The sequence below is a fragment of the Copadichromis virginalis genome, linkage group LG18 (assembly GCF_057382275.1).
Source record: "Copadichromis virginalis isolate Kocher_CV1m ecotype Utaka linkage group LG18, C_Virginalis_male_GT1.1, whole genome shotgun sequence".
Taxonomy (NCBI): Eukaryota; Metazoa; Chordata; class Actinopteri; order Cichliformes; family Cichlidae; genus Copadichromis; species Copadichromis virginalis.
The window spans coordinates 34,656,737-34,672,247 of record NC_140635.1 but is presented as its reverse complement, the minus strand read 5'-3'; the positions used below and the strand labels follow the sequence as shown (position 1 = coordinate 34,672,247).

Below are 15,511 nucleotides of genomic sequence, written 5' to 3'. Positions count from 1 at the left end.
AAAGAACTACTAAAGAACTGCCGACTATAAATACAATCTAAATTCTAAATGAGCTGTTACAATGACTCTGTAGTTTTTGGTGATGAGTTAAATGCTAATGCTCTTATTTTAGTGATTTCACACTGGGTTAATGGTGACTGGTAAAAAGGAAAGCATGAAATGACCATGTGTTTACTGAAATTCCCACTCATTAAAAACTGGAAAACAAATCTGCAAAAGCAGTTTTATCATTATGATTTCCAGGAGAAACCGTATCAATATGTCAGCAATCATGCTCACTCACTCTTACTTCTTCTCTAAAATTAAATTAGGAGCCCACTGAAGTGCGAGCCAGAGAACGCAGTGAGGATGAGCGATGAGGGCTCTGCTATCAGATGTAAAAATCAGTACCCTCACCCCTCCGGTGGCTGTTGAAATATGATGAGCTAAAGAGGGAAATGGGAGTAAAAAAAGATGGAGGCTGTTGAGTCGCTTCTGAGTGAAGAGAAAATAGAAAGTGTATCCTCAGCAGAAGTGGCAGCCACTTTCAAACCACAGCAGCACCATTGGAAATGCATTAGAGGTGCCGTGGCTGTATTTACAGTGGGGTGCCTTCACTTATCAGAGGGGAAACTATTTATGATAGATCTATGAATAATGCATGCACTTAAAGCATGACAAAAATCCAAATTATCAAATGATCCTCCTGTTGGCCAGGCAGAAAGATTGAAGTCAATATTTAAATATTTACTTTACCCTTAAACGCACTGCCAACAAAACAACTACAGCGATACAGGGTGGTAAAGATAAAAGAGAGACACCGATTATATGTGTTTATTTTTAGTTATTTTTTTATTTATACAGCTAGTGTTGAAAAACCCATCAGGGTTTCAGTATAATCCCTGACGTGACAGCGAATAGGAGCAGCCTTCAGTGAAAGTATTGCTTGACTAAGTACCTATCCACAGTTATCTTACTCTATGAAGTTTGCATGGCAGGCACTGTCAGGATGACTCGATCTTACTATGGCAGCGAAGCGGTTTGATATATGACAGATTAATAGAGAGACAGAGAAAAAGACAAGCACAATTCTAATTGCATGCATATGTCTGTATACTGACCTCCTTTCTGGGTACCCATCAAATCAGCCAGCTACAGTAGATCTTAATTAGTATTTAATAATAATAACTAATAATAGTCATATTTGAACGTGACATCCAGTTTTTAATTGAAGCTTTAACATCAAACCACAACTGCCTCAAGAAACATCTGAGCTTTAAAATATGATCATGTGAGGAAATGAGTGAGAAACAAATGCAGCGTTGGGTGTAATTTATTAAAAAGTAACACATTTCTGAGGTTGTAGCCATTACTGTTACAAAATAAGTTATGACAACACAGTATTCTTTTTCAAAACTACACTAATTTGTATAAGCTACAATTAAGTTAAGTGCTTGCTGAAGCTATATCGGTTATATAAGCTACATTAATTGAAACTTTTTCCTTTGTTACAAACTTGTATGTATTTATACCTCAAACTACAGCTGGGCAATAAAACGATACAAATAATTATTATGCAAAAACGTTTCCTGATAGCAATATGAAACATGGCTAATATAAGGCTGACAGAGCTGATGCTATCCATGTTTGGATCAAGACCGTGAAACCCCGACGAGTGCCACACCGAACCAGGCATGTGGTTGGAACAGAGTTAGAGCCATATCAGTTTCAATCTTTTTTTGTCCCTACAATTAAAAAAAGTATGTTTCTATCGAAAAACTAGACTTTTCATTTTTTATATTAGGAGCTCGTGTTTTTTCTTTGAAACTGTAGATTTCCAGTGCACACTTGAGGCTTTTGCCTGTTGTGAATTAAGATTTTGGCGTATGACACATTACCATGTTGTTTATTATTATTGTTGTTATTATTATTATTATATTTTAATATTCTTTATTTAAAACACAGCCGCACACTGTTAAAGTACATGTACAACTTGACAAACAATTTTGGTTTAAGCAATATTTGGACCAAAATTAACCTGACATGTTCACATTTAGGAGTGAAAAAACCTTTAAGCTTGACAGAAAAAGTCTTTTGATTTCTATCGTGACATATATCATTCTCGACTGATATGACAATAACGTTATCGTGATAAGAATTGTTTCTATATCGCCCTCAATGTGACGCCAGGTGCAAACTTTATTTATACAGCTAGATTTTGTGGGAAGTAGCTTTAATGTCACAGATGACAACAGACCTAAAAAGCTATTGTCAATGAGCTTGGGTTTGCTTTTGCACAGCTGACGGTGTGTCTCATCAGACTTTAATCTTCACTTATCACACTGTGACATTCCAACCTCTCTCCTCCTACAATGAATAAAACTGTTTAACGTGTCTATTCCTTCGGGCTCTGCTGGTTATGTGATTTCATTTTCTCGGGCTATGAGGCATTAACCTCACCTTAAACTTTAGCACCCCATTATCAGGCCTGACTCTGCGTGCTCGTACAAAGGCCACCGTTTTATGTGAACTGTTACCAACCTTTGCTGTTACTGCTAGAAAAACATGTTTACGCCGTTTTATTCGGATTTAGTTTGGACCGGTGCATTCGGCCTCTAGATATTACTCGATATTCAATTAGCTGCAAGTTTTTTCAGCTGATCAAGAACTTGAGGTTGTAATTACATTTATATTTTCTGGTTGTGCTTTCTGAGTCGCTTGTTAGTTTGCACCCTTTTAAAATTAACACTTTGTATCTAATTAGGTACTTAATTAAAAGGAACTCGCCCCTCATTCATTTATTTTCTTCAAGCAGTGCGGCGGTCCAGCCCCATGCACGGGGCGATCCGCGGTAGCTCGTTAACGGAGATTTGCCTTGTTGTGGCGTTAACGTCATTTCAGATTAACGCTGACAGCACTAGTGGGAACACAACGAATATGACTGCACGGTTACGCCGACATCGTGTCCAGTCAGTGTCTGTCTGCCCTGGTCCCACGTCCCTGTTCCCTCTGTTGCAGTGCCTGCGTGTGAGTCTGTGTCTTTAGTTCAGTCTGTGTTATGTTTCCTGTTTTATTTTGAAGGTCCATGTCTGATGTTAATGTATCTGGTTTCGCTTCCCCTTGTCTCATTAGGCCTGATTTGCCCCAGCTGTGTTTCCCTCCTGTTACCCATTCCCTGATTGCTCCCTCTGTGTATTTAAGCCCTGTGTTTCTCTGTGTCTGTGTTGTGATCTACCCTCGTTTATGCTGTGTGTTCTGTCTGCCTGCTCATGTAAGTTTAGTTGGATTTTTGTTACGTTTTGCCATCTAGCAATAAAAGCTGAGTTTTGAAATATACTTTTGCGTGCCGTGAGTCTGCACTTTGGGTCCTATTCCTGCCTGCACACAGCGACACCTGACAGATAGATTTTTTTTTTTTTATTATTATTATTTTGTTGTTTCAGCAACATTAAATTAAACTGTACTTTTGAGTAAAAATATATATTTATAATTTTAATAAATGACAAATTAAAAAGGCATGAACATTTTTTTGTATCGAAAAAATATCGAACCGTGACACCAAAGTATCGAACCGAACCGTGAATTTTGTGTATTGTTGCACCGCTAGTAAAAATATATAAAAGTAAAAAAAAAAGTTTTTACTTGTCTTTTTAATATTGTTAATGATTGCCTTAAAGCACAAGAGCAGTGTTTACATAAATGGCTTAATTTGCATTTGGAATTCAAGACCCAGGTTGTGCAACATGAAGTTCAGCTTTAAATGCATCTAAAAATGACAGTAAAAAAGATGGCAGTCTGCCAGCTAATCACATTTCTGGTTAAAAATTAACCATTAAGTAACTGATAGATTACGATCCTGCTCCTCTCAGTGGAGACCGAAGCAAGGTTACTAACAATATAAATAAAGAATCAGTAATATAAGCTCGGTGTGATTTACCTTGAGAGAGGACCCATTGATTGAGTTTGACGTGATAGAGCACAGAGCGAAGATTCCAGTGCTGAACGAGCGGATAACCAGACACCTCGCTGTAGTTCACCATACCTGCAATTATACACACATAAAAAACACACTTCCTGTAAAACAAAATAAATAAAGCAAAGAAAACTACAATATTTTTGTGTTATTTACTCCCACAAAGCAGAGGAGATTGCAGTTTTCAGTGCAACATCAAAGGGTGGCCCTATATTTCATTCTTGTTTACTTTACCTGAAAAATCAGGAAGGAAATGCAATAAATATGAATAATATCTTAGATGACGGGAGAACAGGCTCCAGTTTAAGATCAAGAGAAACAACCTGCATCTGCAGCTACCTGCTACTTAGAAAAAAAAAGGAAATGGCAACATTAGCATTTATTCAGAAATATGGTAATATACTGAACTCCTTTAAGTATAAAACGCATTAATTCTAAAGTAAGACTATGTTAGTATCAGTCACACAGCAAACTTTTACATCTTGGGGCCAAATATCAAACAAATATTGTGAGTTTCTGAAGCTCTTTATAATGTAAGTTCACACAGTGTTCACATTATATGAGAATTTTTATTTCTTGAAACCTGCCTGCTGTTTATCATAAAACAATCATAGCAGATTGAATATTTACTCATAAGACTAAATAGCTTCATCGCAAATTCTTTTTTTATCTCAACTGTTGATTCACTTTGAATTTGCACTAAACACTAAAAGTCTGTAATAACTCCTAATTAGCCTCGTACAAAAAGGGCAATTACCCATAATTCAGTGTATTCTCTTTTATGACCCGTGTCCTCTGTATGACAATGATAGGCTGTGGTTTATGCCTAACTAGGAGTGATTCAAATAACTTCTCTTATACTCAGACACAACAATAATTTCTGTTCAAGTCAACCCCCCGAAAATTAATGCGATTACAACTTATCTTTCATTTTAGTTGATGTATTAATAAAATCTATTAAGACAAAAGTATTACCATTTGAAAAAGAGATAAGGTCTCATGGCATAACAGAGAAAATAGTATACTCAGTGTGATTTTTAAAAGGGTGGATGAAAGTTTCCTAATTAGTTAACTATTTATGTTGCTACATGTTTTTCACTAACCATACAAGTTTCCAGTGTTTTTTCAACTTTAAGGCTTATTAGTTTATTTGCAAATCAGATCAACTTGTCCTTCGCATTAAAATCATGTAAAAACCAAAAGAAAACCTAAACAAAAGGTAAAAAAACCTGAAGTGTCGTGTTATTTCTGGTCATCCACTTTAGTCTGCAGAGTTTTTAAAGTCATTTTGTACAGCAACAGAATATTGCTTCTAAGAATTAATATGCCAGACATTCAAAGTTTTCTTCTGTGCTAACAAATAAACACAGGATTGATTGAGTTTGGTAATGTGTTAATTTCGTTATATGCTGCTAGGAAAACAGGAAATAGTTGTAGCAATTTAATGAAAGCTGCAAATATACATGTAAATACAGTTTTGTACAATTCTAACCAGCTTGCAAGACAATATTTGGTATGGCCACCTTTGTTCTTCAGCATAGTATAAACTCTCGTAAATATGTGTTCCTCTTCCTCTTCAGGCTTCTTGAAGGCTGTTCAAAACTCTTCTTTGGATGTTGGCTGCTTTTTGTTCCATCCTCTGTCCAGATGAGGATGGATGGCTCTGGGGGGGCCAGTCCATCATTGACGGTGTTCCATTGTGCATTTAGCTCTACCCAGTTATGACCTTGCTTTGGGATCATTGTCATGTTCAAAAGAATGGAGCTGCTGCCAACCAGATGCTTAATAAAAGGTTCTGCACAGTGGATCAAAATCTGACCTTTTCTGTGTATATAACCACGACGAGCCACGACAGCGCGGAGACAGCATTTTACAGATGGCTGTAGACACTGTCGTACCTCCTGACCTCCTTCATATAAACCGATAGTGATTTCAAAAACGTCTAATTCTGATATATCTCTGCATAAGACCTTTTCAGTCCAGTTCTCGTGTAATTTGGTATACCACAGCATTTCCTTCTTGTTTCCCTTGCTTGAATGACTGGCTTCTTGACAGCCACCCTTTCACTGAGACCATTTCTAATAAGACTATGGCAAACTGTAGATCGATCAGTGAATGGTCATATGGTTCTCTCCAGTCAGGTCTTTGCTCGATTTTTTTTTTTTCCCCTAATGTTTTATTTTTTATGTTTAAGGACATGACTTTCAGATACTTTACATTTGCTGTAGATAAGTTTAGGTCGGCCACGTCTTCTCTTGTCCTTCACTTTTCCAGTTCCCTAAAAATGTCACACTGCACATCATGCTTATATATCCCAGTCGTCAGTTTCTCCTTGAGAATCAACTTGCTGATGCGGAAATGCTATTTTATGCCTGTCAAACTGTGTTATTATTTCATATGCACAAATAAGGACTCCAGCTTGTTGGCTAATAAATGAATCCGAATAAATCAATACCCAATTTTTTTTTCATTTATGCAGATCTGTGTGCATTTTGCCAGATACCTCAGAGTGCTCGAGCACCTCGGTGTAGCTATGTGTCGGAGTGCCATCAGTTGATATTTTTCATGCTGCTATTTTTTCACACAGCATTCATTTACAGGTCAGTATATTACATATACTGATAGTCTCATTTAGCTTTCCTGCTGACACCGTCTGTCCGAAAAAGTCACCCATGTGCAAACGTTTGTTTTTCTTTTGTTTTATTTGTATTTTTCATTTTGATCCACTGCACAGTTTATCAAATGCTGTGCACGCGCTTCGCTCCCTGACTGCCGATCTGCTGGCTTATCCAAGGCAAGAAATAGTTGGTGGCAGATAAAGCACAGCACATAGACATGGAAATGAGCCTGCAATGGCACACATGACAACGTAGAAACATTTATCGAGTACCACAGTGGGAAAGACCTAGATGCAAGAGAACCACAATTAAAGAATGAATCGAGCTTTTTTTTTTTTTTTTTACTGATCAATTATAAATTACAGTTTGTGATGGAGCACACATAATCTAAGGGAACGAGATGTTAAGTGAATATATAATCTTTGTCTCTTCTCTGTTGGGGATCGTGAAAATGAAATAGTTTGATTACGCAAAAATTCTTTAGCCCTCGTTGTGAATAAAGCGTCTGCCTGTCCAGTGGCAAGACACCCTTAGTTAAAGATAAGAGTGCCAGATCAGGCCTTTAACATCACTAATATCAGACCATAAACAGATCTGCTGAATATAAATCACCCAGAATCCCATGGCAACTGACAGCCATGTCATGTTGCATCAGTGGGATTACGGCAATACATCACTGTGACTGCTCCCACGGTGTTTGCAAGCACATTCAGAAGGTATCTGAATAGTGCTGTGGACTGAGACGCATATCCTGCAACTGCAGACACCGTAGAGGCAAAGACATGGAGGGAAAGAGAAGAACTGTGTGTCGGTGTGTGTGCATATGAAGTTGCCTGTGTGCTTTGGAGAGAAAAAGTGCACCTATTTTATGAAAAGGTGAGAGGGTAACAATAAATGATGACTAGGGAAAAAGGATGTCTGCATTCGCCAGTGAAGGGTGGAGGTGCATGTGCACGGCAAAGAAATGAAGACATATCAGTAACCAGCGTGAAGAATTTGTGATGCATATTGTGGAACTGAAATTGGCTGGGACACATCTGTCACCTTTCTGAGGACGAACTTTTTTGTCCCTTGTATGGAAGGCTAGCTAGAGATCATCATACTTCATTTCACCATTTAAAGTGTAACAGCAGGTTTAGAAATTGGGGGGGAAAGTACTGAAGGTGCAGATGTGTTAACTTTACAGAAATTGTGACAAAGATTTGAACAGAAACAGCTTCTTAGAGGTGTCTAGAACAGCAGATGCAAGGGTTTTTCTGATCTGACATCCACAAAGACACCATCAAGACAAGCTGATCTGCACCTCTGACAGTTCAGCCCCTCAAAATCTTTTAAAATGACACATACAAAAGCTTTGCTTTATTTAGAAGTGAATTTGGTTTTGTTTTTCTCTCCAAAATATCAGGATAACTTATGGTGCACACTTTTTGTCCCTGACTTTCAAAAGCCAAAATACGATCAAATACATTAAAGGTTAGTAGTTAGGGTTAGGCCAACAAGTAGTTGTTGTGACACAAACTAGTTAAGGATCAGATAAACATTCATTTTTATGATAATAGAGTTTATATTTTTGTCTGATCCCAGATCATTTTTGATTCTGTGTCAGATTAAATGTTAGCGAGGTATGAATTCCTGCACTGATAAGTCCGAGGCACGTGATAAAGTACGCTCTGAATCACAGCTTTCTTTCTCAGTTATGCATGCTGTGTGGAAATAACCTAAAAGAAGGAAAAAATACAGATATGTTGAATAAGGACACGTTAGTCTTTCTGTTGAAATGTTATCAACTCCACTACACATTATAAAACAATTAAACTGTCATGCCCAGGGTCAATACTCAATCGTGATTAGGGATGGGTATCGAAAACCGGTTCTTGTTGAGAACCGGTTCCCACTGTTTCACTTCCTTGGAATTGTTTGCCATTTTTGCAAACGATTCCCTTATTGATTCCAGTCGCCCCGAATGACGTCACCATGTTGCGGAGCGTCATTTACCTGGCAGGAAACACGGCGCGTAAGCGGCTCAAACACTCAAAACTTTGGTTATACTTTACGAGAACGGACGACAACAGGGCAACTTGCAATACTTGCAAAGTAGATATTTCATTTAAGGGAGGAAACACTACGAATATGCAAAAGCTCACAAAACACGCGATGACCTTAAATGAATGTCGTGTTTTTAATTCCGCTCCGGACTCGTGAATCTCAACCCAGCAGCAGCGGTAACGTTTGCACGTCCTCTCCCGTTAATGCGGCAGGTAAATAATCAACTAACAGTGCATATTATGTTAGCGCGATCTGCCTTATTACAAACCTGCCATTACTGTGCATTTAGGTGACCATGATGAGAGAGACAGACAGAGTCTGGCTCAGATGCTGGCAGTTCTCGCTGCAGTCTACCGGTAGCGTCTCCTTTCAGGCCAGGATAGACGAATGTCACCGAGCAGTGACTCAGTTTGTGGTCAAAGGCTTGCACCCATTTGCCACAGCAGATGATTTTCAGTAAGTGAGTGTGTTTAATTGTAGGCAGGGACATTACTGGATATTCTTGTGTAATTGCTACAGAATAATTTATGTTATACTTTATTATTGCTACAGAAGAATATTTATTTTATTATTTTACATTTACAATTTTTTGTCCTGGGGACCCTGTGACACCCCATTGAAGAGCTGTAGGCTGTGGATCTCTTAAGATCTCACTGTTGGGTTTGTAAGGCCATGTTACTCCTAAATTTCTATCTTGTTCAAAGAGACGATATAAAACACAGTTCTAAGCTAATCGACCTTAGTGTTCTCCTTTTTAAAATAAGAATCGATAAGAGAATCGATAAAGAATCGTTAAACAGAATCGAAAATGGAATCGGAATCAGGAAAATGTTATCAATACCCATCCCTAATTGTGATGTTTTATCTTTTGTGTGATTGAGTTGAACTTAGTATAAAATAACAATTTTAGTTTGGAAAACCATCCACAGCTCCAGGAAATATTCATTTTCAGCTGTGCCGTTCAATATTATAGGTATGGGTAAGGATCAGACTGTAATTAGGGGTCCATTATATACATGTTCAGCAATAGCTTTGAGTCAGAATGGTTTTCATCTTCATCATGTTATATCATAATCATATTATCCTAAAAACTGCCAAAAAAACTTATAGATAAATTTGTACCTTCTACTGTCTTGCATGTGTCATAAGAGATGTGCAAATCATTGCATTCAGTTTGCAAAATAAATTAAATATTATTAGAGGGCAATTGTTGTGAGGCTTTTGCTTTGACTGCTGACTTGTACGTTTGAGAAAAGGTCTAAGTGGAAGTGGTCCTGGTGCAAAAGGAAGCTGGACCTGTCTAAAAAATAACAGAGAAACTGAAGAGCGAATGCAACGGTGTTTCTTTTGAGAATAAACATCAACACATAAATTAGATATGAAGTATGACGATTGTTGTGTACAAGGCCAGTAACAGTTCCTCTACAAGGGTGCTGTGAAAATGCAACATTTGGCAGAGGCTTGACACCACGTATGAACTTGATGAATAAGCCTCTAAATGTGATGTTCCTGCATTGTCCTCACCTTCAGCTACATCCATTTATCCCCTCTTATGGGAAATGGCTCCCCGGAACGATAGATATATTCCCCGGCACCACGAGAGCGAGAGCGCTCTACTACATAACCTCCCCATCCCCATCTCCATCCCCCGCCTCCCTTAGTAAAAATGAATAACAAGCCTAAAACATATACTGTAGTGCAGCGTATTCTTCTTCTTGCTGAAAGGCCTTGTCTCCCTTTTAGCCCTGGGGTGCTCTGCTCTCATTGTCTGACAGAATGATTAATTTGACTGAACTTCACTTTGCAAACATCCCAAGTTCACAGTCTCTCTGCACGCAGCCTTTCACAGAAGCAGCTTGCTCAGGGCCGCGCTGTGTACGAAGGCTGATTTCCTGTGTAAAAATACAACGGGGGAAATTTTTCTTATTAAGACCACACTGGGGAAAATAATCTTAAAAAGTAAAAAACAAAAAAAACAAAAACGAAACAACAAAACCTGCCGAAAAACAGCAAACCTCAGCTGAGGTGAAGGTCCAGCTAAGCACAAGTTAGCTGTGCATACATTTACTGCTGTAGTTAACTACACTCTGTAACTTGAGTGCTTTCTCTTCTGAGAGACACATTATATTTTTCAAACCACCACACTACACAGATACTGCTGCCGTGGCAGTTTAAGCTCAAGTAACATTTTGACACTTGAAGCATACAATAAATCATAAATGTGCTGCATTGTTTCGCTTACAACGAAAAACAAAAAACGCTGAAAACTTTATATCCTCGGACATCTTCAAGTTTCCAAAACTGCATCCATACATTTCAGCACTAATCAGCACTCTGAGCTTTATGCAGTTGGGAGACAGGTGCCCCAGAGGGCAGCACAGATTTCTTGGATAGTAAAAATTAGAGATGGCACGATACCACTTCTTTATGTCCGATACCGATATCATAAATTTGGATATCTGCCGATACCGATATGAATCCAATGTAGTGTATTTTTTAATCAATAAAACTGTTTTTTTTAAATATATTGCTGCATTTTGTATAAGTTCATACTCAAGTTTAAATAAACAACAACACTAAAGCTATTCTGTTAGACCTGTATGTAAAAAATACACTGCACCCAAAATATTTCATAGTTCAGCAACACTGATCAATCTAATAAACTTAAACCTGCTCCATCCTCCCTATTCTGGTATTTTAAAGAGTACTTAGCAGAAATATTAAGCAACCTAACTAATAGGGTTGCAAACTCCCAGCAAAAAATAATAGGGAACCCCCCTCCACCTCACGATGCTTAATCGAAGTAATCAACTTTAATTTGATGCAGTGTGAAAAAAAAATGCACAGAAATCAATTATTTTTCAAGAATAATTAAATAGATTCAACATCTTCCTTCAACAAAATTGCAGACTGCACAGATGGTTCCCAAAGGAAAAAGTACTATAGCTTACTAGGGTATATTAGACTTAACAGTTACTATATACAGTAATGGACTTCTATACATTTTACATCAAATTAAAACTTTGGGTGTCAGATAATTATTTATTAAAAGCTAGACATTTTAAATGAGAATAAGAAAGAAAAGTATGTCTTTGTGCCCCCTTTTCCCTGTTCATGCCCTATCGGCCCCCCTGGCTAAACTTTGCTAGATCCGCCCCTGCACAGTTACCAGCGTCAGCTACGTAGAAAAAGATCCTCGAGTAGAAAGTAATATTAAATAAATTCTAACAACAGCTTATCAAGCTTAAATGTGCTGCTGCTGTTCAGCCGCTGGTTTCCTCTTTCTGGCAGGAAGTGAGCAATAAACAAACAAGAGAGACGGACTCGCGACAGAAAAGCCGATCAGCTGATCATTGATCAGTTTCACGATTGAAGTAGCAGCAAGAAGAGGCAGTCGCTCCATATATCGGTTGTTAAACTTAACGCTGGAATGCTTTACAAACATTCAGAGATGAACTTACACACTTGCTTTACTTCTCTCTCGGATCACTTCATCGGAGATGAAATGCTGGTTTGGTAGCGAGGCTACAAATACACACAGCCGCTCTATCACGTGAGCACACTGCTCCGACGTGCTACGGTTATGAGCCGAGTCGCCGTGTCGCAAGTTTTGTGAGGTGCTTTTTTGATATTTAATGGATCGGATTACATTTTTTATTTCTCTCTGATATCCGATCCGGTAATTTACATCAGTATCGGACCGATACTGATACGTAATATCAGATTGGTCCATCTCTAGTAAAAATCATTAATCCCCCACTGTCAGAGGCTTAAATGTAATTGGACAAATTCATAATAATGGTTTTTGGGGAATTCTTTTCAAGCAACGACTGAAGTCTGGAGCCTGTGGACAAAGACTGACTTCCCCCTCCTGTGAGGATTTTTCTTTGGGGTCTTTCTGTCTTCAGTTTTGTCTTTCTTGCTTGGGTTGATACAAAGTGAATGAATTGGACACTGCAGAATATATCCCTCTTTTATACCTCTGAAAACAGCTGGTTTGCTTTTGCTTTTGGGTCACTATCTATGTGAACCTTGAAGCGCTGTCCATCTGAGCAGAAAGTACAGCTCTTTACACTCCACAATTCATCTGTCTGCTTCTGTCTTCTGCCACATCATCACTAAACACCTCCGACTCGGTGCCATCAGACGTTATGCATGCCCGTGCATCACATTGCATACACCGTGCTTTACAGGTGTTGTATGCACTGGATGAATATGGTGGAGATGGATAATGAAATGTATACGTCCTGGCAAGTGTTCCGTCTCAACTCACCATTTCAATCTTTTTCTTCTCAGAAGATTCTGAAGGGTTTACTTGACAGAAACTGCTGCATTAGTCTGATGGACTTATTTAGTTTTTGCAGCCTAAAGATGTTTCCCATTTCCTGGCACTGAAATCTGCTTTCACTGCTTATTGTGGATTCACACTAACAGATTCCACATGCAAATGCCCCAATTGTGTCATCAACTCCAGACCTTTAACCTATAAATTACATTAAGAACTAACAAGGAAATAGTTCATGTCTCTCAGTGAAATCAGCCGTTGAGTGAATTGTGCAATTACATTTTTCCCTTTGAAACAGGGGCATGGGAATAAAAACAGCAGTAATTTCCTGATGGAACTTGGTTGCAATTTTATTTGTGTAACTGTTCTCAAAAGTTGAAATTCTGCACTTTTACTCCATACTCACCATCCAACTGTAACTCGAATCATTGTTGGTACATAGATTAAATAGCAAAAATTGTCTCAGTGTCAAAAGATAGATGTTTATGCCTTTTAAATGATACATAAACTTCATAAGAGAAACTGAAAATACAGAAACTTGCCTTAGATGACTTCTTTCCTACTTGCTGTGTTGACTCATCTGAATGCTTTACATTAATCTCGTGTTTGACTGCATTATATTTAATCTCATTAGTTTTGTTCATTACAATGAAATAATGTAGGAGCAAATTATGGGATGTACCTTATAATACAACTCAATCCAATAAATCAAAAAGGAACCACAGGGTCTCAGTGTCACAGCGCTGCTGCGATGATTGCAGTGCTGTTCACTATTAATAATACAAAGGCAGGAATGCTCACGCTTACTGCATCACACATGGACTTGAACAATGTGAAACGGGCCACTTTGTGGAGCAAAATAATAGTAAGTGAAATTACAGGCTCGCCTGGCTCCTGAAAGAGCAGGTTTAGTCATTAGGAAGTCTTTGTGTGAAAATAAAAAGGAGCTGTCAAATCTGAACTCCTAAAGTGAAATATGATCTTTTGTTGTTATGGTGGGCCCACCTTTTGAATATAACCAGATCACACATTGTGTCTGTCAATATTCCAGAGACTTCAAACTCAAGAATTAATGAAGTAGTCGAGTACAATCTTCAGTACTCTGTAATCTCCTCCTCAATAACTGAAAGGACCGACACATCCCAGCATCACACAGGCTTATAATAGCTCCTTACATGTTGTTTCTGACAGTGTTAGCAGCTGGTGTACAAATTACTGCTACAATGAACAGCTCGCTGTCCATGATGAGAATGACCAGGACGGAGCCCCGAACAGTCCTGCTGTTTAACACCAGCTGAGAATGAAGCAGGTTTATGTGAACAGAGGGAAACACGGTTCTTTCAAACTTCCTTCAGATGGATGAAGACGGGACTACATGGGTCGTATACTAAAGCAGATTAAATGCACCGTGGCCGTGTCATGGCTGACTATGTGATTAACAGCAATATTAAACTTCAAACTGATGAAAGACCTATATGTCTGTGTAACACTTCAGTCGAACAGAATGTAAAAGTTCTTTCCCTCCAGTGAGAGTGTTGGTACAGAATAAAGAGTCAAAGATAAAGCAGCTATTAAAGTATAAAGCAACGCAAAAGACAGGCGACGTGAAAAAATGAGGTGAAGAAATGAAAAGAAAAAGCTTGGTGACTTTAAGAAGGGCTGCAAAGCTGAGCTGTAGCTTGACGCCAAAGATCTTTGAACAGAAATAGAACCAATTAGGACAGAAAATGGCTGATGTAGAAAGCAGCAACAAAACCAATATACTAGTTGCCAATTCTTGATCAGGACTTCAAGGCGGACCGATAGTCTAAAATTAGACATCGGGGCCAAAATCATGCTTGAGCTACGCTTCAACACGAATAAAGTCGAAAGAGTTTACAATGCCTGAGCTCTTATTAGTTATCTGTAAGTAGGAAGGTGCATGTGGGAAGCACTTGTCTGGTCTCCTGCTGTTACTGTGCAGCTGCTATAAGAACCTTTAAAACAGAAAAACAACACGCAGCCTAAAAATGATGAAGAACAGCGGGTACGTTACATCTTTAATTAAGCCATAGGTGATATTCTAACTATTTAACCCATAACATCCTGACTGCTGGTCAGTCTCAGTGAAGTCTCTCACTACACCGCTGAAGGGAAGTCACTGTGGGAGTTATTATTACAGCTGACATCAGGCTAAATCAATAATAAATACCCAAATCACCTGTGCAATACAATGTTAAACAAGAAATTGAAAGGACAAATTAATATTTAACTAACTCTTCACAATGCTTAATAAACACTCCATTTACAAGGAAAAAATGTGAATTATTTCTTGGTTCAGGCTTTAAAGGGTTTAGGAAGCTTGAACATTTAATAATAAAGCAGAACGTTTCTGTCTACCAGCGACTCTAGCATGAGTTTATATTTTAAACTCATAAATATTGGACAGTGCTGGGCTCTGGCTGTGTAACATTACATAAATCAAAGTCAAAGACTACAGTATGTGTAGGAGCTCACTAGAACGTGAATCAACAAGCTCGGTTCCCGTCTACTGGACTTTCTTGCTGTGTGACCCATGTTTGCTCACCTGTCTGCTTTTGCATTATCCAAAGAGAAAGAGGCAAAGCAAGT

The 15,511-nt window shown here is 38.4% G+C and overlaps 1 protein-coding gene across 8 annotated transcripts in view; it reads right to left on the bottom strand.

Annotated features, from left to right (window-relative positions):
- Positions 1-15,511, bottom strand: part of astn1 (astrotactin 1) — a 500,282-nt gene that overhangs the window by 171,769 nt on the left and 313,002 nt on the right. For all 8 annotated transcript variants that reach the window (XM_085439848.1, XM_085439850.1, XM_085439853.1 and 5 more), the window contains one exon: positions 3,917-4,021. In XM_085439848.1, the coding sequence (XP_085295974.1) occupies positions 3,917-4,021 (105 nt within the window). The remainder of the gene's footprint in view (positions 1-3,916; positions 4,022-15,511) is intronic.